Genomic DNA, 26,961 nt, shown 5'->3' on the forward strand with positions numbered 1-26,961 from the left:
GGAGTGTTTTAAAAGCCTGGTTCTGAGGCGGTCCTTTCTGCGGAGCTGCTTCAGTACTTGAGTCTCCTCTCTGCTTCCAGAAGAGGCTCAGCTGCTCTGCCCCCAGCATCGGTGTGCATGGGAACTGCCTCCTGCCTCTCTATGGCTTCTCATGGGCCTTGCTCTCCTTTTCAGTTCCCTGTCCCAGGACTCTCCCCGCAGGAAACCCTCCTGTGTGCTGAGAAAAGCCATCATTTTAAAGGGAGGCTTGTCCTGCTCCGTGTCCCATTTTTCCACGGCCATGACATGGATGTGGATCACTGGCTTCCTGCTGCTAGGGGTGGAAGGCCATGGGCCCCCGGTCATCTGTGTGCACGCCCTGTGGGAGGGGGCTGCGGCACTCAGCCGGGACATCTCCACATGGGGGCAGTACCACAGTAAATGGCATGCAGTGATGATTTGCCCAGAGGACACTTGGGCAAGTGTCAAGGGGAGAAAGGGACTGTTGCCTTTTCTTTTTCCTTTGGATTTCAGTTCCTGAAGCTGATTCCAGTTCTAGAACTAGATTCTTGTCAAAGTAGATAAGCTGAATGACTCTGTGTGAGGCACATGTTGGACCAAGGTGGGGACTATCCAGGATATTTGGTTCTGATTTTTTTTTTTTTTTGAAGATGAAGAGCTAAAGCAGGTGGAGATTTTAAAATATTTTTCACTCATCTTTTACATATCCATGATAGTTTGTTTATGCCTGATTCATAAGCAAAAGTGGCCTCGGAATGCCCTGGAGCCCCTAGAGTGCCGAGGGAGTGAGTGAAGGTGTTTGTAGCCTTGCCTCACATTCACCTCCTATGCCTACTCTGGACTACCTGGTGTCACTTGGTTAAGACTTGTCACTTTTCATTGCCTGTTAATTGTCAAGATTTATAGCTCAGGCCAGTAAGAACCACAAGATATTTAAGTTAATCCGAGTAACCAGCAGTTGCCAAGAGCAGCTTGTCAGTGGGCTTGGCCAGAGGATCAATCTGATGGTCCCTGGTGGGGGAGGTAGTTGGGAGAAGAGACACATTTGGACTGATACATGGATTGCTTCAAATTGGGCAAGATTCTGCTGCACTGGAGCCCACTGGCCAGTGGTTACCTTCTGTCCCCCTAGGTAATCTGAACACTGTGAGTTTGTGGAGCTCCTGACTCATGCTGGGCTCTTCCCCAATCTTTGGTCTGAGTACAGTCTCCTGCCTTTGTGCTGTCACCATTTCATACCTCTCTGACTGCTTAGCTGGTAAAAACAACATCATTTTAGGATAAAAGTAAGCCCCTTTATAGTCTGAGCTGAACTATCCCCTGCTCTGAGCTGCTTTTTTGGCCTTTTTAGACTGAAGGGTAATCTTTGTAAAGATTGAGTTTTCTCAGTCTTTACTGAGTTTTCTTTGTAAACCTGATTCCTTTTTTTTCTGTCCCTGGAAACAAACAGCCTTTGGAAAATCTTGCTGGAGGGAGGTTAGTTTTGGTGGCTCTGTCCCTGACCTCACCCGAGAGCATGGCTGGGAGCCTCCCTCCGACCTTCTCACCCATCTGAGCAGAGCCTGCCACCGTGACTTCCTTAGCTCTAGTACTTGGATGCCCTTTACGAAGACTGGTTCTTGACCTTGATCATGGCACTTAGCCAGGTGCAAGGGTCTGCTCTGCAGACTCGCTGAACACCTGATGATTCATGACCTTGTCTTCTCCACAGGGAGGTGCTAGTGATGATCATGCTGAGAGTCAGTCTGCTTTTTGAAGTCAGGAAGTCAGTTACATACACGTTAATGTCAAGTAGCCAACATGGGGTGGAGGGAAGATGATAGTTTAGAGGACTATTAACTATTCTAATTTATGCTGATAAACTTATCAATATAACCTATTTTTGGCTGCATGCATCTGACACTTCATCTTGCCTCGTGTGTTTTCCATTTTTTTCTTTCTCAACAGACTCACTCATGTCCTCTGCCCACTGTTACCCTTCCGCGCACAGAACCCATCCTCACCTTCCTCCTCATTGCAGTTCCATTCTCTTCCTTCCTCCATGCCCTTTTTGTCCATCCTTTGGCAGAAGGTACTGATGGCTCAGCCTGCATGCCGCTCGCGCTCTCGTGCTGGCATGTCAGGTGGCACTGTTGTGTTCTCTTCCTCTTCCTTTTCACTAACAGACGCAGACCAAACTGGAGCATGCCCGCATTAAGGAGCTTGAACAGAGCCTGCTCTTTGAAAAGACCAAAGCTGACAAACTGCAGAGGGAGTTAGAAGACACTAGGGTAATGGCTTTCACTATCTAATGAAGCAGCCCATTGCGTGTGGGTGGTGGATGCCTTGAGTGGCCTTGCGGTTGGCCTGAGCCCTGACTCAGTGGTTCAGCCTGCTCAGGAGTTCATGAGCTTACAGCTGTGGTTAGGTATAGATGCTCATATCAGATCTTTTTTCAAAAGAATGAAGACCCCTTCCTTTTGTTAACTCAGCCAAAATCAAAATCAAGATCAAGATCAGAAACTTCATGAAGTATGTGGATACCCACCACCCTCTCTGAGTTTTTTGTATCAGTACCTTGGAGTTCACCTGTCTGGTTTGCCACAAGCATCAGTTGTCTTCTTGTTCTCATATTCTTAGTTACTGTATTTTCGAAATAATTGGTTATTCCCTGCCTCTTCCCTTAGCCTCAAGGAGGGGAAGGAAATTGGAACATTAGCTCTTTTTAATGAGAGTTAGGGTCTTTGACCCTGGTGATCTCTCTCTCCTTTTTTTTTTTTTTTTCTTGATAGCTGATCTTTCTCTGCACCTCCCTCCTTCCCATCACCTGGGAGATTAAAGTCTTAAAGTCGGCCAGGAGGGACATGCAAATGGGGAACAGGATGGCTTCTCACTGTCCCCAGCCCACTGTGTTTGACCCTTGGAGCCAGGGCATTCCTCATGTTTTAAGCTTATTTACATATTAAAGCACCTATAGGATGCTCACATCACGCCACATGCTGCTCTAAGTGCTTTGTAGGTTTTATTCAGTCTTGCCATGCCCCTAGGAAGTGGGTAGTAATATTGTTCCCATTTTACAGAGGAGGATACTAAGGCACAGAGGAATTAAGCAGCTTGCCCAGGGTCACACAGCTAATGGTAATAGTGGAGCCAGAATTTTCATCTAAGACATTTGGCTCCAGAGTCTGTACTCTTAACTATCAGAGGATATTATGAAAATAGTTTTGTGCTGAAAGATCTACAAATTAATCAGAATCACTTATGTATAAAAATGTGTTTATATGTAACTTTTAAATCATGAATTTGTGATTGGCCTTAACTTTAAAAATTCAAAAATTACTCTGTCACTGATCAAATTTGGTATCTTCATTTTTTCTTTCAAATTATTAGTATTTATGGGAATTTCTTTTGGTGAGAAATCACTGACCTAAAAATCCAGGTAACCAAGTAATCTTCCTTCTCTTAATCTTAAGTTTTATTTTTTAAGAAAGAAAATATTCTCAACCTCAAAACTAAAGGTTTCTTATGTGAATTTGGTTTTCAGAAAAGAGAAAACAGTGGTAATTTGGTGCTGTTTCTTTGTACTGAGAGCCCAAGACTTGATCTGGGAAATACCAGGGACCAAGTGAGGTCCAGGCCCTTCAATATGATTTTGCTGAAGTCAGGATGGGTGGAATTTTTAATTTCTGAACTCCTCTCCTATATATCAGTATTGGCAGCAAACAACTTCAGTGCTTTCTTTTTTTTGCTTTGGATAAGAAAGCATCCATTTACAGCATGGTTTATCCAGTTATTTCAAATTAAAGTGTACATGATTCCACAATTACTTTTTCTTTTTTTGGTGATACTGGGGACCAAACCTAGCACTTTGTGCATGCTAGGTATATCTTCTGTTATTGATCTTTGCTCTTGGCTTGCCAAGTGTGCAAATAACCAGTGACCCATGTAAGTTTATTGTCACCTCCATTCCTTCTCAGGAGCACTTTAGAATTCCTCTTAACAAATTAGTCTGGTTCACAAACAATGTGCCTGGTACTGTGAAAATATGAGGGAAGTATAGGACATGAAGGCTAGGGTAGAGCACTTGCCTGCCATGTGTGGAGTCCTGGGTTCCATCCCCACCCAAGGGGGGGGAAAAATTATGGACTTCTGTGGCCTCAAGCTAGTGGGAGAGGCAGATACATAATTTTGACTTCCAACAGACTTTGGGAAATAAAATTAAAAATAGAAGTAGTGCTGTTCCATAAATGAAAATGCCATATAAGAAATAATCTTATTTATTCCTTTTCCACCTGTTCTTTACTTAGTATTCTCTCCATTTGACTGTTTTGTTATGACCAAGAACAATTTGCCCTGTTGGATTTTAGGGTTTTATACTATAGACCTTGTAGTGGAGTTTATTACATGTTTTATTTCTTATTTTTAGGTACCAAATTCTTAGTCTGTCCCCTCCCCAGAAAATAGTATGAAAATGAATTAACACCTTTAACCTGAAGCATCTGTAACCATGAAGCTCGGCAGTTCCAGTCAGCTTTGAAATATCTAATGGCTGGTTGTGCACTTTTAGACTCGCATGCTTTCCTTTCCTTTTCTCCTGTGCACACTATCAGTATCACAACCCACACAGGTAGCCAGAGGAAATGAAAGGAACTTTTTTTTTTTTTTCCTGTCCCAACAAAGGCAGTATGGGAGAGGAATCTTAAATTCAGAGGAGTTTTGATCCTTGAAAGTTGGGACTCACTGATATTTTTAAATCACTTGTGTTCCCTTCTATTTCCCAGGTTAGTCAAATAATTTTTACATATGAAGCTACCATTTTCCACATAGTGCATGCCCTAAACTGCCTAACAGGTAGCAGGGAGAATCATTTTCTATGACTGAAAGGGCACAGGTTTAGACAGTGTTTTTCCTAGCTCTGGGGTGTTTATTTTAAGACCTTTAGAACTTAAATAGAACCCAAACATGTAGGAGTAGCTGGGAACTTGCATTTTTGACATACATTCCAGATGATTAATGGGTTGGGAACCACTGGGTTGGGGCAACCCGATTTGTACATCAAAATGCTGATAGAATTATGAAATCCAGAAAGGGGACCGTCTGTTAAGAGCCTAATGTATAATTAACTTACAGGTAAGCAATCATTCTTACTTTGTTCTTTTAAAAAAGTTAGAAAATTCTTTATTATGTAGTTGAAGCTTTTACTGTTCAGGTGATATGTTATTCATTGAAACATTTAGTAGATGATTTCAGACTTTTTATACTAGTGCTAATAGACTTGGAATATAAGCCACACATACAGAATTTGTGAATTTTCTGGTACCCATATTCATTTTTTAGTAAGCCACAGGAGAAATTAATTTTAATAACACATTTAAACCAATATATTCAAAATTTTATTATATAATCAGTTTAGCATATTGTTAACAAGATATTTTATATTCTTTTTCCATTGAGTCTTCAAATCCTGATGTGTCTTATCACCTCACCCCAAAGGAGCCGCATTCAGGGCTCAGTGCTGTGTATGGCCAGTGGCTTCCTCCTGGATGGCACAACTCCATAGCCACCAGCATTGGACAGAGGGGCATTTGTACAGCCTTGATGAAGTGGGGTGGAAAAAACTGGGCAAATTAAGAGCATTTATTCCTCAGGGGCCTATACCTGAGAACTTCCAAAGTTCCTATTAACTTATTATTAATTAGTGGGTACTTCTCTGATTTATGCTGCTTTAAAGGAAGAAAGTATTTTTGGAGTGACTTAAACTGATATTCATTTTAGATTTTTCTTCAGCGTATCAAAAGGTGGAAGTTTGCCAGAGATTATAATTTTGAATTGGTTCTACCAGAATTGGGCGTTTTAAGCTATTATCGCAGTGGGAGATAAATTCACCTGTGGGCATTTGTAATGGTTTGTTGCCTGAGATAAGGTAGTTCTTACCATCTTCTGGAGTGAAGAAAATTATCAGTGATTTGTTATTTAAATCACCTCTTTTTCTTTGGAATGCTATTAATAGGTGGCTACAGTGTCAGAAAAGTCTCGGATAATGGAATTAGAGAAAGACCTAGCGCTGAGAGCACAGGAAGTGGTTGAGCTCCGAAGAAGGCTGGAGTCCAGTAAGCCTGCTGGGGACGTGGATATGTCACTTTCCCTTTTGCAAGAGATAAGCTCTTGGCAAGAAAAGTTAGAAGTCACACAGGCTGACCATCAGAGGGAAATAATTTCTCTGAAGGAGCACTTCGGGGTCCGGGAAGAGACATATCAGAAGGAGATAAAGGCTCTGCACACAGCCACAGAGAAACTTTCCAAAGAGAATGAGTCCTTGAGGAGCAAGCTTGATCATGCCAACAAGGAGAATTCAGATGTGATAGCTTTGTGGAAGTCCAAACTGGAGACTGCCATTGCGTCCCATCAGCAGGCGATGGAGGAGCTGAAGGTGTCCTTTAGCAAAGGGGTTGGGACAGAGTCCGCTGAGTTTGCTGAATTAAAGACGCAAATAGAGAAACTGAGAGTAGATTACCAGCACGAAATAGAAAATTTACAGAACAAACAAGACTCTGAGCGGTCTGCGCACGCTAAAGAGATGGAAGCCCTAAGGTCTAAACTGATGAAGATCATTAAGGAAAAGGAGACCAGCCTGGAAACCATCCAGTCCAAACTGGACAGAGCAGAAGACCAGCACCTAGTAGAAATGGAAGAAGCCTTAAACAAATTGCAGGAAGCTGAAATAAAGGTAAAGGAGCTAGAGGTACTGCAAACCAAATACAGTGAACAAACCAAGGTCATTGATAATTTTACATCACAGCTAAAGGCTGCTGAAGAAAAGCTCTTGGATCTTGATGCACTTCGGAAAGCCAGTTCCGAAGGTAAATTGGATATGGAGAAACTTAGACAGCAGCTTGAGGCAGCTGGGAAACAGATTCAAAATTTAGAGATTGAAAAGAATGCTGAAAGTGACAAGGTTTGTATCGAAGTCCTCCATCTTTTTTTTTTTTTTTTTTCCTTCTCTGTTGGTTTTTCTTATTTTGCATTGTATGTTACTTTTGAGTTGAGGTCATTCATCCCCCAAATTCCTTATTTAATGAAAACAAATTGTGTAGCGCTCCTAATTGAATATAATATATAGTGTCTTCTTAGGATCTCAAGTATGGTTTCATGTGAGGAGATTGAAGAAAATAACTGCCCAACTGGGTTAGTTTATTTTGGTTCCTTGAATCTGGGTACTTTATCTACCACTTCATCTCTACACTATGATGTGAACTCCTGTGTAAGCTTAATTCTAGTCTATACTCTGTTTAAATAGAGAACTCCCTGTGATGGTGGGGTTAGGTAGATGAGTGGATGGATAAGATAAAAACATAAGTTTGTCTCCTCCTTTCCCACCCACATCACTGCCTTGTCTGTAGGATTATATATAAAAACAGTGTGAACTGAGTGCTTCTAGACTATTGTGAATGAACATTTGTGATAAATAACATTCACAGAAGGTCAAGAGCTCAGAGCCCTTTGCATTGCCACTTAACGTTGCATTGAAGTTTTCTTCCATGCCACAAGCAAATGATCTGGCCCCTGCTTTTTTGGGGGGTGAGGGAAGGGGATTAAACCCAAGTGCACTTAACCACTGAGCTACATCCCCATCCCCCCCCCTTTGTAGTTGTAGATGGACAGCATGACTTCATTTTATTTATTTTTATGTGGGTGCTGAGGACTGAACCCAATGCCCCTCACGTGCTAGGTAAGCGCTCTACCACTGAGCCACAACCCAGCCCTTATTTTTTATTTTGAGATAGGGTCTCACTAAGTTGCTTAGGGCCTCTCTTAAGTTGCTGAGGCTACCTTGAACTTGTGATCCTCCTGCCTCAGGCTCTCATTACAGGAATGTGCCACTGCTCCTGGCCTGTCCCCTGCTTTTTTGAGGGAAGACAAGTATGCTTATGGCCAAGACATAGAAATTATGAACCATCAGCCTGCTCCATTTCTTACTAACTAGCCTTGTTACATGTCTTATTTATTTTTAAGGACTGCTTGAAGAGATCTTCCCAGTCCTACCATGGTTGAGGTGGTGGTACTGATGCTGAATGCTGTGAGCTTTTTGTGGGAGAAGCTGCTCCCACAAAAGAAGGAAGGGTTGTCTTGGTTAAATGGGGAGAGGTGAGGACAGACAAACAGCAGATGTTGCTGTTACCTGTAGTTGAAGATGACAAAGCTGTGGAAATTTTCTCTAATCTCCTCATGTGGTTCCAAAACACCAATCAAAACACAAACTTTAATTAGAAGAGAATAAGTAACTAATGGTTGGGTCACTTTTTCACGTCAAGATTTAATGAAAGCCAAGTTCTGGTGGCTATTGTCTAGTGGATTTCCAAATTTGTTTTGAATGTATATTTATAAAAGTATGGAAAAATACAGACCACATGCACCCACCATCCCTATTTTAAGGTTTTTTGTTTTTTTCCTTGTTTTTTTAATGATTGGGATGACCCAGGGCCTCCCGCATGCTGAGGTTAGGCTGTATTGCAGAGCTGCACTCTCAGCATTAGATTTTTAACATCCAGGAAGTAAATTGGTCAAGGAGCTCATTTAGGAAGTAAGCATTGGCACTTTGTGCTTCGGATTTTGCTGGTACTCAATTTTAGGTGTGGGAAAATAGTGTATTTTGATAAAAAACAAAACAAAACAAAAAACCATTAGACAGATGATCATATCTAGAACTGATTATTTGAAAAGTCATTGGCGTCTTAGAATTTTAAAAAAACCCTTTTTATTCCTTTCAGTTTTGTTTTGTTGTGTTTGTTTCTTTTAATTTTTTTTATATTTGTTTTGTTTTTTCCTTATCATTCTTTTTGTTTCCTTTTTGTTCATTTGCTTCTATACCATGTAACTCTGTGTGTTAGGCTAGTAGCATTGCCAGAGAGCTCCAGGGAAAAGAGCTAAAGCTTACTAACCTTGAGGAAAATTTGAGTGAAGTCAGTCGAGTGAAAGAGGCTTTGGAAAAAGAACTTCATATTTTGGTAAGTACCTATTGGGAACCTGATTCTCAGGATTTCTGGCCATTTCCTAATCTTGTTGTTTTTTAAATCTCCATAAAGAGAAAGATTAAGCTATTTCTTTTCTCCTTCAAAATGCCTATTTAAATTGAGTGTATTGGCTATTGGCTGATAAATTATCTTGAGGGGAATTGGATTAAACAAACTGGCAGTAACCGTAGGTATACTTTTCTTGTTCTCTTGCCTTTGGTAAAGCACTGCTTTGGAACGTTACTCACTGTTTAGCTTTGCTGAACCTGGAGCCCTGCCTAGTTGCAAACCCAGCATTTTAGGTTTCTTTGTTGGTGAGGCTATGTCTTGTGCTGTGCCTTCACCTCCTGCTTTGTGACCTTGCTGGGCAGCAGCAGCCCGGCTATCCTGGTCTTCAGTGCCCTCCACTGGTTACAACTTGCTGTATTCAACCTTAGGTAATTACTGTCTTTTTCATATTTCCTCTTAATTCCAGATTTTGAAACAGATTTTTTTTTTAACCTTTTCTCAATTTTTTCCCCCTCCTACTTTGCCTTCTACACCAAAAACCTGATCTTAATCAAAGCTGGTAATTGTGAACAGGGGCTGTGGTACTCATGTGTCATGGAAGAGGAAAGTCATAAACCTATGAAGAAACTAGACAAGAGAAATGGTAGCTACTCAGAGTCTGTTGTTCCAGCTCTTCCACAACCTACCTTCCTGTTCCCCACTTGCTATACTTCTCAGCTAACCACAGTGGTAAACAAAAAAGTATATGATTTGATTTTTTTTTTTTCCTTTTTTTCTTTTTGGTTACTATGGATTGAACTCAGGGTATTTTAACATTGACACATCAAGCCCTTTTTATTTTGAGACAGTGTCTTGCTAAATTGCTGAGACTAAACTCAAACTTGGAATCCTCCTGCTTCAGCTTCCTGAGTTGCTGGGATTACAGGTGTGCACCACTGTGCCTGGCTATGATTTCTTATCTAAATGTTACAGATTTTTTTTTTTGAGTACCAGGGATTGAACTCGGGGGCACTCAACCACTGAGTCACACCCAGCCATTTTTTGTATTTTATTTAGAGACAGGGTCTCTCTGAGTTGCTTAGTTCCTCGAGGTTGCTGAGGCTGGTTTTGAACTTCAATCCTCTGCCTCAGCCTCTTGAGCTGCTGGGATCACATGTGTGTGCCTGCATGCCCGGCTCTACTTTTTTATGATAATTATACAGCCATACTTTTCAATGGTGGCTCCTATGCACATAAAATTAAATGAATTAAAAATAAAATTGAAATTTAATTCTGCTCTTACACCAGCTACATTTTCAGTGCTCAGTAGCTACATGTGGCTAAAGGCCAAAGAGCAGTTGAGAACATTTTCACCATCATACAAAGTTCTGTTGGACAGTTCTGGCATATAATTTTTTAGCTACATTATGTGAAGAAGTTGACTTGGAAATCACCCTTTTGTGATTTGGTATCCTTTAAGAAAATGTTTTGAGTTCCCCATTTCTCTGTCCCCTTCCTACACTTTCAGGATGCCTTGGTTTTTTCCTAAATCAGAGTATCCCTCTATTTGCTCTTTGGAGAATACAAGCCACCTCAAGTCTGGCTTTGGGAATAACACAAACTAGCATTCTAAGGGTTTTGATGGACTTTGGTTTGTATGTCCATCTTTTAGTAATCTTAGTTAGAAATATTCATTTAAACATTCTCTGGGGTAATCAGCTCAAAATTATTCTCAGGACAGCCAGGATAGTGGTTTTATCTTGGCTTGTTGTCATGTGTAGAAAAGGAAACCTTGAACAAATTTCTGAGACTGATCTAGAATCAAGATGTTAGACCTGAATCTAGTTAAATTTTCTCAGGTTATTCTCAGAAATAAAGAAATCCAGAACTTTTTACTGTCTCAAGCAGACTTCTGAACAGAAAGTTGTTATTTGAGTGTAAGCAATGTGACAAAGCATGCGCAGGCACCACATGTGTATGCCTATGTGTACATCTACATAAGTGGATAAGTTCCTACTCTTGGTACAGGGATGCACACACACTGCGCATGCACGGGCCACACATGCCTCACTTACTTGTATGTATACATGCACTTGTGCACGGTACACCTTTGGCAGTAATTGGTACTTGTATGTTTTAATGAAACAAAACCAGCAACACAATGTAGACAGTGTTGTGGTTGTAACTGATACCTTTTATCATTTGAAATCTCTCTTCTGATTATCTGGTTCTTTTTTTTTTTTTTTTTTATTAAGAAAGAAAAATTTGCTGATGCTTCGGAGGAGGCAGCCTCTGTCCAGAGAAGTATGCAAGGTATGTCTCATGACAGTATGATCAGGTCACCTTAGGGCACGTCACACTGCCCCATTGGAGCTGGCCGCTCAGTACACCTTTTCCACAGTCTAATCTCATTGTCCGGGCATTGCCAAGCGTGCAGGAATGCGCGATTCTATTGGCTTCCCCAAGTTTCACATTCCCAAGTAATTCTTTTTTTCTTTTGGCTTAAGGCTTAGTCCGTAATACAATGTAAGTATTCCTGGGAAAAGTGTTACCTTGTTTGAGGTTTAGTCATTGATAGCTTAATTGAGTTTTATTTGGAAGGAAGAAAGAGATGTGGGAAAAGGCTCGGGAGCCTGTCTGAGACGCACATGCGGGAGGGAGAGAGCCAGGCTTCTTCCGCAGCGTTCTGAGGGGACGCCTGGAGGTGGCGCACGCCTGTAATCCCAGCGGTTCGGGAGGCTGAGGCAGGAGGGTTGCGAATTCAAAGCCAGCCTCAGCAAAGCGAGATGCTAAGCAACTCAGTGAGACCCTCTCTCTAAATAAATACAAAATAGGGCTGGGGAATGTGGTTTCAGTGGTCGAGTGCCACTGAGTTCAATCCCCAGTATCCGCCCCCCCCCACTACCCCCTCCAAACAAACAAACAAAAAACCTAAGGGGACATTTCAGCATTCCTGGGCTGTCAGATCTCACAGGCATATGATTTGATTGGCTTGTAAGATAGCCAAGCTCTAGATAGCCTATTAAATATGAAATATAGTAAACTTTTAACTTTATTCTAAATAGAAACTGTAAATAAATTGCACCAAAAGGAAGAAGAGTTTAACATGCTGTCTTCTGAATTGGAGAAGTTAAGAGAAAATTTATCAGGTAAGAAACCTCTGGTTACTAAGCAGTAAATACAGTAGGTTTCCAAGGATTCAAGATGGCTGTCGTGTGCCTCAGTGACATATCTGCTGTTGAGGCATGACCTCTTCCCGCATGGTGATATAATGGGTGGATACTTGTTTGACATCTGTGACCCCAACAAGTCCTCTACTCTGTTCTCAAAAGAGCCCAGATCCACCACTCCCATCACTTCCGTGGCCAGCCTTGACCCCAGCCCAAACCATCTTTAACTGCTGACCGCTTGCTCCTTGTTACTGCCCTTGCCTCAACTTGTGGTTCCCAATGCAGCAGCCAGAGAGTGAGCCTTTGAGTGCGAAGTCAGGTCCTATCACCTCTGTCTTCGAGACCTTCAGGCAGCTCCCATCTCACTCACTAAGAGCTGTGGTCCTTACCCCAGGCAGGCCCATTCCTCACGGTCTCGCCCTGGACTCCTCTACCCCTTGCTCCTTCCACCCTGGCCACCTGAGCCTTTGCTGATATTGGACCCAGCAGACATGTTCCTGCCTCTGAGTCTTTTGCACTTGACTTTCCTTCTTCCTTCATTTTGGTCTTTACTTAAATGTTCCCATCTCAGAGAGGCTTCATCTAGAATTTTAATCTTCCCAGCTCCATTCTCTGCTTTTAGTTTTCCCCTTAGCATTTATCTGTATTACATTATTATTTTCTTTATCTTGTTTAATGACTGTCATCTTTGCTGGAATGTGACTTTCTTGAGGGTGGGGCTTGCAGTATACAGTCACCCCCAGAACAAGGATGTACTCAGTAAATCTTTCTTGCTGTTAACAAGCAGTGCTTTTTTTTTTTTCCTATATATGTTTAGATATGGAGGCAAAATTTAGAGAACGAGATGAAAAAGAAGAGCAGTTGATAAAGGCAAAGGAAAAATTGGAAAATGACATTGCCGAAATAATGAAGATGTCAGGAGATAATTCTTCTCAGCTGACGAAAATGAATGATGAATTACGTCTGAAAGAAAGGTCTGTATGAACATGAAGAGAATGAGTGCCCGCTTTAGGTTACACTTTGCAGTAGGGTCTATACATGGAGGGACCACAGGGTTAGAATTGCTGTGTTTTAAGATTTGTGTGTCCTTTTCTTTTTTTCCTTCCCTGTGTGTGTGTGTGTGTGGGGGGGTGTGGTGTGGGGGGTTGAACCCAGAGCCTTGCGCATGCTAGGTGAGTGCTCTCCCACTGAGCTACACCCATAGACCTTTGTTCCTTTCTGTTACAACCTCAGTTTGTCCTGAATCAACTGTTTTTTTTTGTTTTTTTTTTAATTTTTACTATGGGTTTTACCTATATCACTTGTCGAGAGAGGATGGAGTTAACGAATACAATATTATTTATAGACTTTTTGGTGATTTGCAAAGAAATGGCAATAACATTTTTTACAGGCAGTTAAAGGTAGTTTTAACTTCAAAGTAATGATAGGTAACACTTAGTGAAGAGTTTACTTTGTGCCATGCACTATATTGATAGCTCATATGGAGTGCATTTTCTAATTCTCATAGTAACCTGATGAGGTGGGTATAGTATTTTTTTTTTTTCCTTTCAATGCTAAGGATGAAACCCAGGGCCTCACACTTGCTTAATAAGAAATCTACCTCTGAGTTGAGCTATCCCCCTTTTTATTTTTTAAGACAGGGTCTCACTAGGTTGCCCAGACTGGCCTTGAACTTGTGATCCTCCTGCTTCAGCCTCCCGAGTAGCTGGAATTACAGGCCTACACTACTTGTTATTAATTATCTTATTATTCCTATTTTAAAGAAAGAGAAACTGAGAAACCCAGACTTCCTGGGGATGAGTAACTTGCCTGTGGTTTCAGATTTGGCTACCTGGACCCCTGTTGCTCTTGCTACATGGTACTTTCTCAGTCTTGAGGCTTAATGTCTGTTCTTGTCTTTGTTATGAGGTTCTTATTGCTTTGGGTTTTTTTTTTTTCCCCTACATAGGCTTTCAAAAATTTTTTTTTTTTTTAGAGAGAATATTTTAATATTTATGTTTTAGTTTTTCGACGGACACAACATCTTTGTTTGTATGTGGTGCTGAGGATCGAACCCGGGCCGCACGCATGCCAGGCGAGCGCGCTACCGCTTAGCCACATCCCCAGCTCTCAAAATGTTTTTTATACAGCAGAAACTTCTCGACAGTATTTTAGAACCATTAGAATTCTACTTCTCAAAGTGTTAAGACTTGGAAAATGACAGGTACACTATCCATTCACCCACACACACTTCAGAGGTAGTGGTGGTTGGTGACCAGGCCTGCTGTGAGGGAGGTATGCTGCACAGGTGTTATACAAGTAGAATCGAGAGGTGCCTACATGTTGCTTCCTGTGTTCTATGATTCATTCAGTAGCCCATCTTCCTGGAAGTGTTCATGCTTTCCATACATCCTTTTCCAGCCACACAGTTCTCTTTAAGCAAGAAATTCTAAGCTTTTTATTGCCGTTTTTGCATTCTTCCCAAGAGGTATTTTAATGAGTTTTTAGTAATCTAGTCTGCTGAAAAAATTCATTTTCTTTAACATGTTTATTTTTCACTATGATCTAAACATAAAATAATCTTCACATTGTGTTAGTTGTCACTCTAAATAAAATATTTAGAACTATCATAGTTGTTAAAATTATTTAAGCAGGTGATTTTTTTTTAATTTGCCTAGTTCAGGTATTAATTACTCATAAATTTTATAATCATTATACAATTGTTATTAATAGTATACTTCTAATGTAATTCTTAAATTTAAAATATTCTTATGACCTGGCACCTTGTATTAAAACTTTTTTCCAGATGTGTGGAAGAATTACAGCTAAAACTTTCAAAGGCCAATGAAAATGCGAGTTTTCTTCAGAAAAGTATTGGGGAAATAACTCTTAAAGCTGAACAGAGCCAGCAGGAAGCAGCCAGAAAGCACAAGGAAGAAAGGAAAGAATTGGAGGAAAAATTGTTGGACCTGGTAAGGAGAGAGCAAGTGGGACTGTTGGCTGGCACGGAGGGCAGGGTGATCCTGATTGGGCCAGATGACTCATTCCTTCCCTTGGGGTCTCTGCAGGAAAAGAAGGTGGAAATGAGCCACAACCAGTGTCAGGATCTGAAATCCAGGTATGAAAAGGCCAGTTCTGAGACGAAAACAAAGCATGAAGAAATTCTGCAGAACCTACAGAAGGTGCTGCTGGCCACGGAGGAGAAGCTGAAGGCTGCCCAGGAGGAGAACAGAGGCCTGATGCAGGAGATGGAGGACCTGAAAGTACAGGCTGACAAAGCCAAAGTAGGTCCTTGGGGTGTGCTGTCGTGGTGTTACAGCTCGCTCGAGTTCTGCACCAAGGCTGCAGTTGCTTTGAAAGCAGTGGCAGACGCGAAGCTTGAGCTGAACTTCACAAATGTTAACCTCTCTGGACGGCAGGGTGGTGGATTGCATTTCAGGTCACTTCAAGCTTTTTGTACCAGGTACTCTTCCTTCTCAGGATGGAGATGGCTGCAGGTCTTTCCCCTGGATGTATTATGTAGCCATCACCACCCCCTTTGCTGCTTGTTCCTAGCTGGCACAAAGCATCCTATGCTGCCGGAGCTGTCTGCCTGCTTGTAGTAGTTTCCCTGGTGTGGGAAAAGTGTCTTCCTCTCCTCTTGGCTGAGCCTGCTGCCACCCTGCACTGGGGTTAGGGGAGGCAAGCTGCCGAAAAGCAGGAGGCAGAGCAAGGCCACACACGAGCCAGTAGTTAGAAATGGAGAGAGCCTTCTTGGACAAACAGAGCTCTCGCAGGAAGAATTAGAACTCTGGATGCCTGGCACAGGGGCACACACACCTCTAATCCCAGCTACTTGGGAGGCTGAGGCAGGAGGATCAAAATTTCAAAGCCAGCTTTAGCAACTTAGATTTGGTCTCAAAATAAAAATTTAAAAAAGGGACTGGAGATATAGCTAAGTAATAGAGCACTTGCCTAATGTGTGAGACCTGGGTTCAATTCAGGTTCAATTAACCAAATTTTTTTTTTTTTTTTAAACCAAAAAAGGACGAATTCCAAGAGGGCTTATCAACAAGGAAGCTGGGTTCAAGGGCAGTGAGGAAACATCCTCTTAGTGAATAGAGTAGAACTTGATATATTGAATTTCAGTTTATGGTGTTCAGGTTGCCTCTCTGCCCCGATATTTTCTTTGACGCTGGTAACTTAACTTCCTACTACAATTGAACTTTTTTATTGCTCAAAGAAAAGTAAATACTTATCTTTGTGTGTTTTTAAAGTATTAGATAAATGTTTATGTAGGAGTTTAGTAGAAATAAATTAGAAAATAACTTGAGACAAATCCTATGGAAAACTTCCTACTGATTAAGGTCGTATGACATAGTGCGTGTCAAACATAAGAGGCAGCAGTTTCCCTCTGCCTATGCTGGCGGTAAGGCTCCCTCTTCTCCGTAACTCTCCAGTTTTATATGAGCCATTTAGCACTGGTTATGGCTCCCCATCTTTTGTTTGTAAGGTTCCTTTATTTTAAATATTTTTTTAAAAATATCTTTTTAGTTGTAGATGGACACAATGCCTTTATTTTATTTATTTTTATGTGGTGCTGAGGATCGATCCCAGGCCTCACATATGCTAGGCAAGTGCTCTGCCACTGAGCCATAGCCCCAGCCCTGTGCAGTTCCCTTGATCTGGACTCGACTTCGAGTTTTTTAGTGTTTCCTTTAACATGTGGTAGTCTGACCAAACCACAGCTTTTTTTTTTTGTCTTAATATTTTTTAAAATTTTTGTTGTATTCATTGTGGTCAAATTATCTTATAAATCAATATATTTTTAAAAATCTACTCAATCACCGTAGCCTAGAAGTTGTTCTGTATTTAATAAATTACTGGGGCTAAGCTACACTTAGCCAAGTGACTGTCATTTTGGCAAAGTCATGCAGTTAGGTTGAAAAGCAGCAGTTTATTTTCCCTTGCTGTCGTCCTCTCCCTTGTATTTGGTTAATATATACTCATTTTTTGTAGTTTTTTGTATATTTAAATTTTTTCTACAAATCCTTTCTATAATAGCAATAATTAGATAATTGGAATGGTAAGAGAGAATCTTATGCCCTGATGCCAAAATCAAGCTACTAGTTTTATTTTCTAGGGAGTTATCAGGTTGTTTCAAAGAAAATCAGCGAGTAGATTTATAAGCATGTTGCAAAGCTAACTTTGCTTTGTATCATCCCTTTATGGGCTGTTTCTCTGGTTTCTTCCCCTTATTCACATAGTTTCTATTAAGTTTATGGTAGAAAATTTTAGACTTTTACCATGTAGGCTACATTAAGTTATTTGGGCTTGCATTTGTCTGCTTGATTTCATTTTTGTTTCCATTCTTTCCATCTTCTGTTTCTGTAGTCGCTAACTTATTTGTTAACATCAGCCAAAAAAGAAATTGAACTAATATCAGAAGAGCTGAGGGGTCTGAAATCAGAGAAGCAGCTTCTTGCTCAGGAGGGGAATGCTTTAAAGTTAGAAAAAGGTTCGCTTTTATCAAAGCTTGTAGAAGTGGAGGCCAAAATGACTTTGCTTCAGGAAGACCAGCAGAAACTGTGGTCAGTAAATGAAACTCTTAATTTAGAGAAGGAGAAAGTCTTAGAAGAAAAACAAGATGTTGAAAAGCTTTACCAGCAGGAACATCTCCATAAAGAATCTTTGGCTGTCGAGAGAGAGAAATTGCTTAAAGAAATCAATGTTGCACAGGAAGAACTCTTAAAGATACATAGGGAGAATGACTCTTTGCAAGCTTCCAAGGCAGGTGTGCAGGTGCTCATTGATGAGCTCCGGTTCCTCAAAGATACCATGACAGCTGAGTCGGAGAAGGCGAGGGCAGAAAAAAAACACCTGGAGGATCAGATCAAGAAGCTTACTGCAGAAAATCTCCTCTTAGTAAAAGATAAGGATGACATGATTCAGAAGCTTCAGAGCGCTTATGAGGAGCTAGTCAAGGATCAGAAAGCTTTGGTCCAGGAGATTGAAGAGCTCACGTCAGAGAAGAAGTCAGTGGTAGAGAAGAAGTCAAGCCTTGATAATGCATGCCTGGTCCTGAAAACAGAACGAGATGACCTCCTCCAGAGAAACAGAGACCTACAATTTGAGAAGGATGTGCTGCGTCAGGGTCAGGAAAAGCTGAATGCCAACTTGGAGGCTGCCCTCCAGGTCAAGCAGCTGCTCAGCACAGAGGCTGGGACGCTGCACACGCAGCTGGACTGTGCCAGCAAAGCACTGAGAAAGGCTGAGCTGGAGACAAGGCAACTTCAGGCCACCAACACAAGCCTCACAAAGCTCCTGGAGGAGATTAAGACCAGTCGAGCGATCACAGACTCTGAGTGCATCCAGCTTCTCCATGAGAAAGAGACTTTGGCAGCCTCTGAAAGGAAACTCCTGGCCGAGAAGGAGGAACTTCTAAGTGAAAATAGGAATATCGCTGAAAAATTCAGCAAGCGCTCGGAAGAAGCCACCCATGTTGAGGAGAGCCTGAATGAGAAGATCACATACCTAACTTCTGAGAAAGAGATGGCTTGTCAGAAAATAACTAAGCTTAAAAAGCAACAGGAGAGTCTCTTGCAAGAAAAATCAGCCCTGGAAATGCGAAATGGAGATTTACTTGCAGAGAGAGAAAGTTCCATCAAAGCCATAGGAGACCTTAAAAGGAAGTATGATCAAGAGGCTGCAAACAAAAGGATAATTGTGCATGAGAAGATGAAACTACTCAGCAGTGTTGATGCTCTGAAAAAAGAACTTCTGGAGAGAAAAAGGGAAAACCAGGAACTGGTGACCAGTAAGTGTGACCTTTCTTTGATGCTGGAAGAGGCTCAAAATGCCAAAGAGAATCTTGAAAAAGAACACACCAGTATGATGCAAGCAAAGGAGAATCTGAACGCTGAGCTTAAGACTTGTTGCTGTGAAAAGAACATTTTGCTGAGGGATGGCTTGAACCTGCAAGAAGAATGTCAGAAGTTAAACAAGACGATCCATGAAATGCAGCAGTCCTTAATGCTGGAAAAAGAGGCCAGAGTGAAGGAAAACGAGTCATCCTTGTATGAAAACAATCAACTCCACGGGAGAATGGTGCTCCTGCAGCAGGAGGTGGAGGAGTTAAGAGTGTGTACTGAACAGCTCCAGTCTGAGAAATTCACACTAATCCAAGAAAAGACTAAATTGGAGCAAAAGGTGGTAGAGATCATTAAAGAAAAGGAACTCTTGAGTGTGGAAACAGCTCAGCTCGCTGCCAACATAGAGACCCTGAAAAGCGATTTTGCTACCTTGTCCAAGTCCAAGTTAGAACTGCAGGAGCTGCACAGCTGCCTCTCCAAGATCCTGGGTGACCTCCGGCTGAACCATGAAGTGACTGTGGCTGAGAGAGCCCAAGTGATACAAGACAACAAGAACCTTCTGGCTGAGAAAAGAGAGCTGATGCTTAGAAAGGATGAGATCCTGAAGGAGAAGGAAAAGCTGGAAGAAAGCTACTTCATTCTCCAGAAGGAGATTAGCCAGCTGGCCCAAACCAATAGCCACATTTCAGCCAACCTCCTAGAATCTCAGAGTGAAAACCGTACTTTGAGGAAAGACAGGAGCAAGCTTACCCTTAAAATTAGAGAGCTTGAGACTCTTCATTCATTTACGGTAAAGTGAGAGGTTCAAGTATCAAGATCTCAGACTCCTTACTAACCCTGTGCATTAACATTAGTGGCTTAGTTGATTTTTTCCTTATTGTTATTTAGGCAAATCCACCTCATTAAATGGGTTGCTTTTATGTTTTCAGTTGTTCGTTAGGGTCTGCAAGGGCATTTATTTATTAAATGCCTGAGTGCAGACGTCTTACCCCATTTGGGAAGAAGTTGCAAACTGTGAATAAAAAGGATTTATTTTTTAACTTAAGGATAAACTTTGTGAAAAAACTAACTGTGGTTTTTAGAGTCTTAAGAACAATAATAGACTGGGCACAGTGGCACACACATGTAATCCTATCAACTCCAGAGCCTGAGGCAGGAGGATCATAAGCTTGAGACCAGCCTCAGCGACTTAGCAAGGCTCTATTTCAAATCAAAAAATTTAAAAAGGCTAGGGATGTAGCTCAGTGGATTCAGTCCCCAGTACCAGGGGAGAAAAAATAGGCAATGATAGAATGGGCATATATTAAACTATAGTATCTGCTGTTTGGCTCTTAACTGTTTCATTGGGTCTGTCCATTGGAGTTGAATGATTTCACTGAAATCTCCATGACCAAGGATGGGGCAGGTATAACGTGGAATGCCCATGAAATTCATTAGACTAAATGAGAATGTAAGTAAGTGCCTAGAAAGCTTTTAATTTATTTTTATGATTATTTTTATATTAGGCAGCTAAGAATTTACCTCCATTTGCATACATCTTTTTTTATTCACAGTCATAATATAAATTCATTATCCATAGTTTCTCTCATAGACTTTTCCATTAAATGCTTCTCATGAAACACTTCAGTTTTATGTTATAAATGCCCAAATAATTTTTATCTTGCATGGAAGCTTTCCAGCCTAAATTGAGTGATTTCAAAAGCTCCAAATTTGAAATAGCAAGAATAGTGTTTTCTGTTTTTTTGGATTTTGTTTTTTGTTATTGTTGTGGTTGCTGGGTTTGATGGCACACACATCTGTAATCCCAGTGACTTGGGAGGCTAAGGCAGGAAGATGACAAGTTCAGCCTCAGCAATTTAACAAGACCCTAAGCAACTCAGCGAGACTGTCTCAAAATGAAATGGACTGGGAATGTGACTCTCTGATAAAGTGCTCCTGGGTCAATCCTCAGTAACAAAAAAAAAAAAAAAAAGTTTTTAACTTAGAACAGTAAATGTAATTAGGAAAAATTCAGTTTTCTAGGGTTGTCATTCTTTACAGTCACTAAATAGCCTCTCAAATGTAGGTCAGAATGACGAAGGCGTGATAGTGTAACTAGGAACTGTCCCTGGAACGTGGAGATTGAGAGGAGTCCAGAAACATGGAAATGGTGTGAATGTCAACTTACTGAGGAGTGGCAGGGAAGGGTCTGACTTTGCTTCGGAGTGAAGGCACTCTGCTTTCATGCTGGGTGGGGGCTGTCTCTAGGCGGTGTGTCTCAGCCACATAACACTCAGCTGCCAGTGCAGCGTTCCTCACGTTATCTTCTTGTGTTCAGGCTGCTCGGACTGCGGAAGATGCCATGCAGATAATGGAGCAGATGACCAAGGAGAAGTCCGAGACTTTGGCCTCCCTGGAGGACACCAGGCAAACAAACGCAAAACTGCAAAGCGAAGTAATCAGACTTAAATGGCTTACTGACCTCACGGGATGCCTGATCCTAACTCAGGATTGGGTGTTTTTTGGAAGCATGGCCTTCCAGAGGTTTGATCCCTGGAAGGTACACTCGAGGTTTGATGGAGTGTACACCAGGGCCATGAGGATGTTTGATAAAGTGTATCACTTTATTACTTATTTAGTAGGATGAACCTTGGAAAATTGAGGGGAAAACCTTGAGAGTGTGGTTTTTGGTTAATTACTTAGGGATAGCACTGGAGAGAGAGAAGGCTGATGACATTCCCTACTTTCAGATTCTTTTTTTTTTTTTTTTAGTGGTGCTGGGGATTGAACCCAGGGCCTTGTGCATGTGAGGCAAGCCCTCTACCAACTGAGCTATACCCCCAGCCACTAGATTCTTTATATTATGTCATATGCATTTTTTCTCCTCAATTCTCTCCCAACCTGGAGCCACTAAATTCCATTTTGCAGCCCCAAATTTAATGTAGGCCTTTTGTTGGCCAAGTTTAGTGCTGATTTGCTTTTGTGTCAACTTGAATTAGTCATTTCTGAAGCTGAGACAAATTTGTGGTGTCAAGATATTTTGATTTTTATCCACAAGTAGCATTTCTCCTTGGCCCTTCTTTGATTCCCCTATTCCCACTCTTCTATCTTATACCAACCCATTCTTTCCTTGGAAAGATGTTGTCTAAATATCTAGAGGACTGATTCACTAAAATGAGTGTGTGAAAGTCTGTACAACTCCAGATGCTTCTTAAAGTTACAGGCAGGTAAGATACTAAACCAAAAAAGCAAGAGAAGGGAATGAGCCAGGTGTTGTGGTATATGAATATAATCCAAGCTACTTGGGAGACTGAGGCAGGAGGATCACAAGTCTGTGTCAGCCTGGCAATTAGACCCTGTTGCTTAGTGGTATAGCACTTGCCTAGCATGTGTCAGGCCCTGGGTTCTATCCCCAGCACCTCAAAATAAAATAAATCACAGATGATAATCTGAATTAGAAGCTAGAGTATTTGAGAAAATTTGGGGGAATGTTTCTAGTCATTGAAGATGGACTCAGGGAAAATTGTGTCCTCCCATGGATTCTCCTCCCTGGATATACCTGTGGTAGCCAGATTACAAGACTGGATGAACCATTTCTTGTGACTTTTTTCCTTGTTCTGGAAATCTAGAATGTTAGAAGGTATTTAAAGGAAGGTACGGTTTTTGAAACTGGCAAGACATAGGGCCGGGAGTGTTACCCAGCGGTAGAGCACTTGGCTGGCAGCACAAGGCCCTGGATTTGATCCCCAGCATTGCAAAAACAAAAGCTAGCAAGACACTTTCCGGGATTTTTGGCAGGTGACATGGCAAAAGGAGTCTGACATTTCTCCCTGACTATGGGAAACAAGAACACAAGGAGAGAGCCAGTGTGGCCCATCCTTGCTGGTTCTCCCACCAGGGGTCCAGATCCAGGACCAGTCACATCCCCTCTGTTCCCTGACATACCTGGCTCTCCACCAGGGCTCAGGCTCTAAGCTGGCTGTGAGTGCTGTGGGCAGTGGTGGGGCTGAGGGATGAGAGTGCCCGCAGTCTTCCTGTATGCCTAGTCCCCTTTCAGGTTGAGGTTCAGATTGATGACTAATTTTTTTCCAATCTATATATATTTTGTTCAAATAAATGCTTTTGTAACAAGGACTGTGTAAATTTGGTACTGAAATTAGACTATGTCATATCATATGTTACTTTTCTGTGGGGGAAGAAAAGGGATTTCATTTCAGTACAAGGAATAACCCTTGCTGATGTTGATGTGCTTTACAATTTCTTTCTTGTTTTTTAAAAATGAATCATACTTGAATAGTATGCTCAGTAATAATTACTGAGAATTGTGCACAAGATGAAGGAAAACTTTTGTTTTAATTTATGTGGCAAATCAGTTTGACATTTTGGCCAGGTGTACACAAAATGGTCGGACTCAATGTAAGGAGGATTGCAGTTTATAATAGACTCATCATTTGTGATTTTTTTTTTTAATTGTAGATGGACACAATATCTTTGTTTTATTTATTTATTTTAATGTGGTGCTGAGGATCGAATCCAGTGCCTCACACGTGCGAGGCAAGTGCTCAACCACTGAGCTACAACCCCAGTCCCATTTGTGATTTCTTTACCCCGTGACACTTTTTTTTTTTGCAAGTGACTATTTTCATCCATTTTTAAAAATATGCATTTTCATGAATAATTTGTCTATCCAACCATACCATTGGAAAATGAAAATATTTCACAAGACTTTTTCTTTTGGTCTTTAAGTTGGACACGCTTAAAGAAAACAACTTGAAAAATGTGGAAGAGCTGAACAAATCAAAAGAACTTCTGACTGTAGAGAATCAAAAAATGGAAGAATTCAGGAAAGAAATGTAAGTTAATCTCCTTGAGAGAAATCACATAACTTATTTTAAATTGCAAAAGTGAAAACAGTTATTTAGAAAATATTTGAAAAGCACATAAAGCAAAGATAGATACGCCCTTCTGTATCCCAAATACTATTTCACCCCCAGAGGCCACCTCAGTAACCAGGGGTAAGTCAGAACGACAGTTACATTAAAGGATCACAGGGGACCATGTGCTGCCTGATGAGTTAAGATGTTTTAGATTCAAATGTGACTTTGTAAAGCCAAAAAAACCCAAGTAGAATCAGACATTTAGAGTAGTCTGCTTACGTGACAGCCAGTCTTAAAGTTTTGAAGCATCAGATCCTTTATTTAGAAATCCCGCAAGATTTTTCTATAGAAAATAAACAGCAGCACGTCACTTGCAAGACTTTCAGTATCAAATTTGGCATGGACACTAAATGGCCAGCATTTTGGAGGACTTCAAATTAGGATGTGTCCTTAGCCTGCCCCTTGGCTTAGGCTGCCAGACCATTCATGTTTCCTTTGACACCAGCCTAGTCCTGGTTTTTCATGTTTGATTTATTGTAATTATCAGAGATTGGTGTTTACCTGGCATTTTAAGTGATGGTTACAGTGTAGATCTCATTTAGTCTTCTATTTGATGACTATACTGTATCAACTGTGTGAACCTAAAAATCTAAAAGTTAATCTGGTGAATATGTGAGTGTGTGTGTGTCCTTCATGCTAGGTACAAAAAACTAGGAAGGACACACAGATAAATTAGATGTGAGTCCTGCCCTTTAAAAGTTTATATCACTTATTTCCAGTTCTAATAAAACAAACAGATCCATTCCTCAATACTCTTTGTTCATGAGGCTTGGATTAAACTAGTGCATGTCTAGTTCTTCTAGGAATTCTTCAGATTCTCCAAGGAATAGTTTGATCTACTCTCCTCACCTCAGGATCATGCACCTCAAGCTGTTGGTGACTGATTCCCCTCTTCAGCCTCAGGGTCGACAGTGTTTCTCTAGCTTGTGTTTCAGCAGTTCCCACCAATTCCATCCACACAGTTTATTACATGTTTATAATTGTGATTATGGCCATTGGGGGAGTCTTAAATTGCCAAAGCCAAGTAACACAAATAGACTATTGGACACTGTGACAGGAAAAAAGCCCTCGTTACAGTATGGCAATTTAATTGGATTCAAAGAAGGTGGGATTATTTAGTCTAGGATTTTCCCTTGTGACACAAGTAGTTATGTTAACCTTGAGCGTTTTGGAACACTGAGTTGACTTTAGTTCATTTGTGTCACACAGGCAGCTAGTGAGGGAGGATGTGAGCTGCAGAAGATTCCCTCACCAACCTCCCACTGCCATAGTCCCACTCCTGAGCTCTCTGGGCCACACTAGGTAATGGAGGGGGCAGGGCCAGAGTGGATCTACCCAAGAGAGCTCTTGGAATTTAGATAACATTCCTGCAATAGTATTTAGAAATATTGTAGTGGTTATCACGTTGGTCTAGTTTTTCAGTGAGATTACTCTTCAATGGTCAGAGTCCTAAGCCCTGTCATATCACCTACCTACCCCAATCAGTGTGGGGTTGGTTTCTCCCATTAAGATATAAATTTTGGGGCTGGGTATGGCTCAGTGGTAGAGCACTTCCCTAGCATGCAAGAGGCCCTGAGTTCCCTCCCTATATTCAAAAAGGAAGAAAGCAAAATTGTGTTTGTCTTTTTGCCCCTTTTGTATTGTTCTACTAATGACAATCTTGCTTCATGCCTGTGGAAGCAAAGGATTGGGGGTAAAAGACTTTGGCTCCAGCTGTTATCACAATAACCGGAGCCTGTCCTCCCTATTGCTGCTCCCTGAGGAAGAAGAAGGTTCCAGTACAGACTGAGCCCAGGCTGTCCCACCAGGCTTGAGGAGACTCCATCTTTTGTGCACCCTGTGAACCCCAATCTGATTGTGCTTCTGGGGCCAGATTGCAATTTTCCATAGATGCTGCAGGAGGGAGGCCCAGGGAGTCGGCTCAAACCCTGTCCCAATACTCATTGTTCCCTGCCCTAGACTTGGCCACACTTCAAGACCGTCTGCTATCAAAAGACCATGTAATGGGAGCAGCACTTCTCAAAGCAGCGTGGTGGTTTTGTGCCCCTTAGGTGCATTCCTCGGTGCTCAAAGCTGGAGAATGAGCAGCTGCCCGTTTCCCTGAGGTTGGACATGTCTTCCAAAGCTGTCCTGACATCTCTCTTCACCCGATAGGACTGAGCTCCCTAGAGAAAAAGGGTTGCCAGCTGGTTGTGGGGTGTGCACCTGTAATCCCAGTGACTCAGAGACTGAGGCAGAAGGATAGGAACTTTGAGACCAGCCTGGGCCCCCCAGCCAGACCCTGTCTCAAAAGGAAAAAAGGTGGGGATTCCAGTGTAGATGGGAGTTCTCCCAGGACACTCTCCTATAGGACATTGGCCTATGGGAAACCAGCACTGGTAATTGAATGTTTTTCTCCTCTGTGCTATTTACTAGACTGATTTTAGGAAAACCCTTAATTTTAGCTAGGGAACGTGTTAATAAAATGGTCTCTCACTGATATGTAGCTTTGTATCTTAGAAAAAATGCTATAAGCAATATAATTTTTATTTAGTAATAAATTAGGATATATTTAGCATGAATAGATTTATGATGGATTCATGAGAAAAAAGTTTACAAGTCAATATTAACAATGTTTATTTTGTTTCTCGGGTGTTTTTGTTTTTTTGGTGTTACTGGGGACTGAACACAGGGGCGCTTAACCACTGAGCCATATCCCCAACCTTTTTATTTTGAGACAGGATCTCACTAAGTTGCTGAAACTGGCTTTGAAATTGAGATCCTCCTGCCTCGGCCTGCTGGGATTACAGGCGAGCGCCACCTCCCCTGGATGCCTGCCTCTCTGTTGTAAAGATGTAGAATCCTTTCTGTTTCAAGACATCTTGTCCCGCAGAAAAGTAGCTTCTTTAAAAATTGTTAGAAATGTTTTCATGGGTGTTTTCAGAATCATGCCTGAGTATCTCCACAGTTAGGGATGTGGGAGTACCTTCTATGAAATTTATGTCTTTACTAGAGACGAACTAAATGGTGTCCTTTTATTTGAATCGCTTCCAATTCTTTTTTTTTTTTTTTTTTTTTTTTTTTTTTT

General features: G+C 41.4%; 1 protein-coding gene across 13 annotated transcripts in view; it reads left to right on the forward strand.

The window, feature by feature from the left end:
- The window catches only part of Clip1 (CAP-Gly domain containing linker protein 1), a 99,879-nt gene that overhangs the window by 40,361 nt on the left and 32,557 nt on the right, over positions 1–26,961 (forward strand). For 4 of the 13 annotated variants that reach the window (XM_048785538.1, XM_048785540.1, XM_048785539.1 and 1 more), the window contains 10 exons: positions 2,166–2,270; positions 5,990–6,934; positions 8,868–8,984; positions 11,234–11,291; positions 12,044–12,127; positions 12,966–13,122; positions 14,934–15,099; positions 15,196–15,411; positions 21,296–21,412; positions 23,704–23,810. In XM_048785538.1, the coding sequence (XP_048641495.1) occupies positions 2,166–2,270; positions 5,990–6,934; positions 8,868–8,984; positions 11,234–11,291; positions 12,044–12,127; positions 12,966–13,122; positions 14,934–15,099; positions 15,196–15,411; positions 21,296–21,412; positions 23,704–23,810 (2,072 nt within the window). Of the gene's footprint in view, positions 1–2,165; positions 2,271–5,989; positions 6,935–8,867; positions 8,985–9,572; positions 9,729–11,233; positions 11,292–12,043; positions 12,128–12,965; positions 13,123–14,933; positions 15,100–15,195; positions 15,412–17,500; positions 19,769–21,295; positions 21,413–23,703; positions 23,811–26,961 lie in introns of all 13 variants that reach the window. The other 9 variants (XM_048785544.1, XM_048785543.1, XM_048785546.1 and 6 more) reach the window with 6 other exon arrangements.

Source organism: Marmota marmota, unplaced genomic scaffold (assembly GCF_001458135.2).
Source record: "Marmota marmota marmota unplaced genomic scaffold, marMar, whole genome shotgun sequence".
Classification (NCBI taxonomy): domain Eukaryota; kingdom Metazoa; phylum Chordata; class Mammalia; order Rodentia; family Sciuridae; genus Marmota; species Marmota marmota.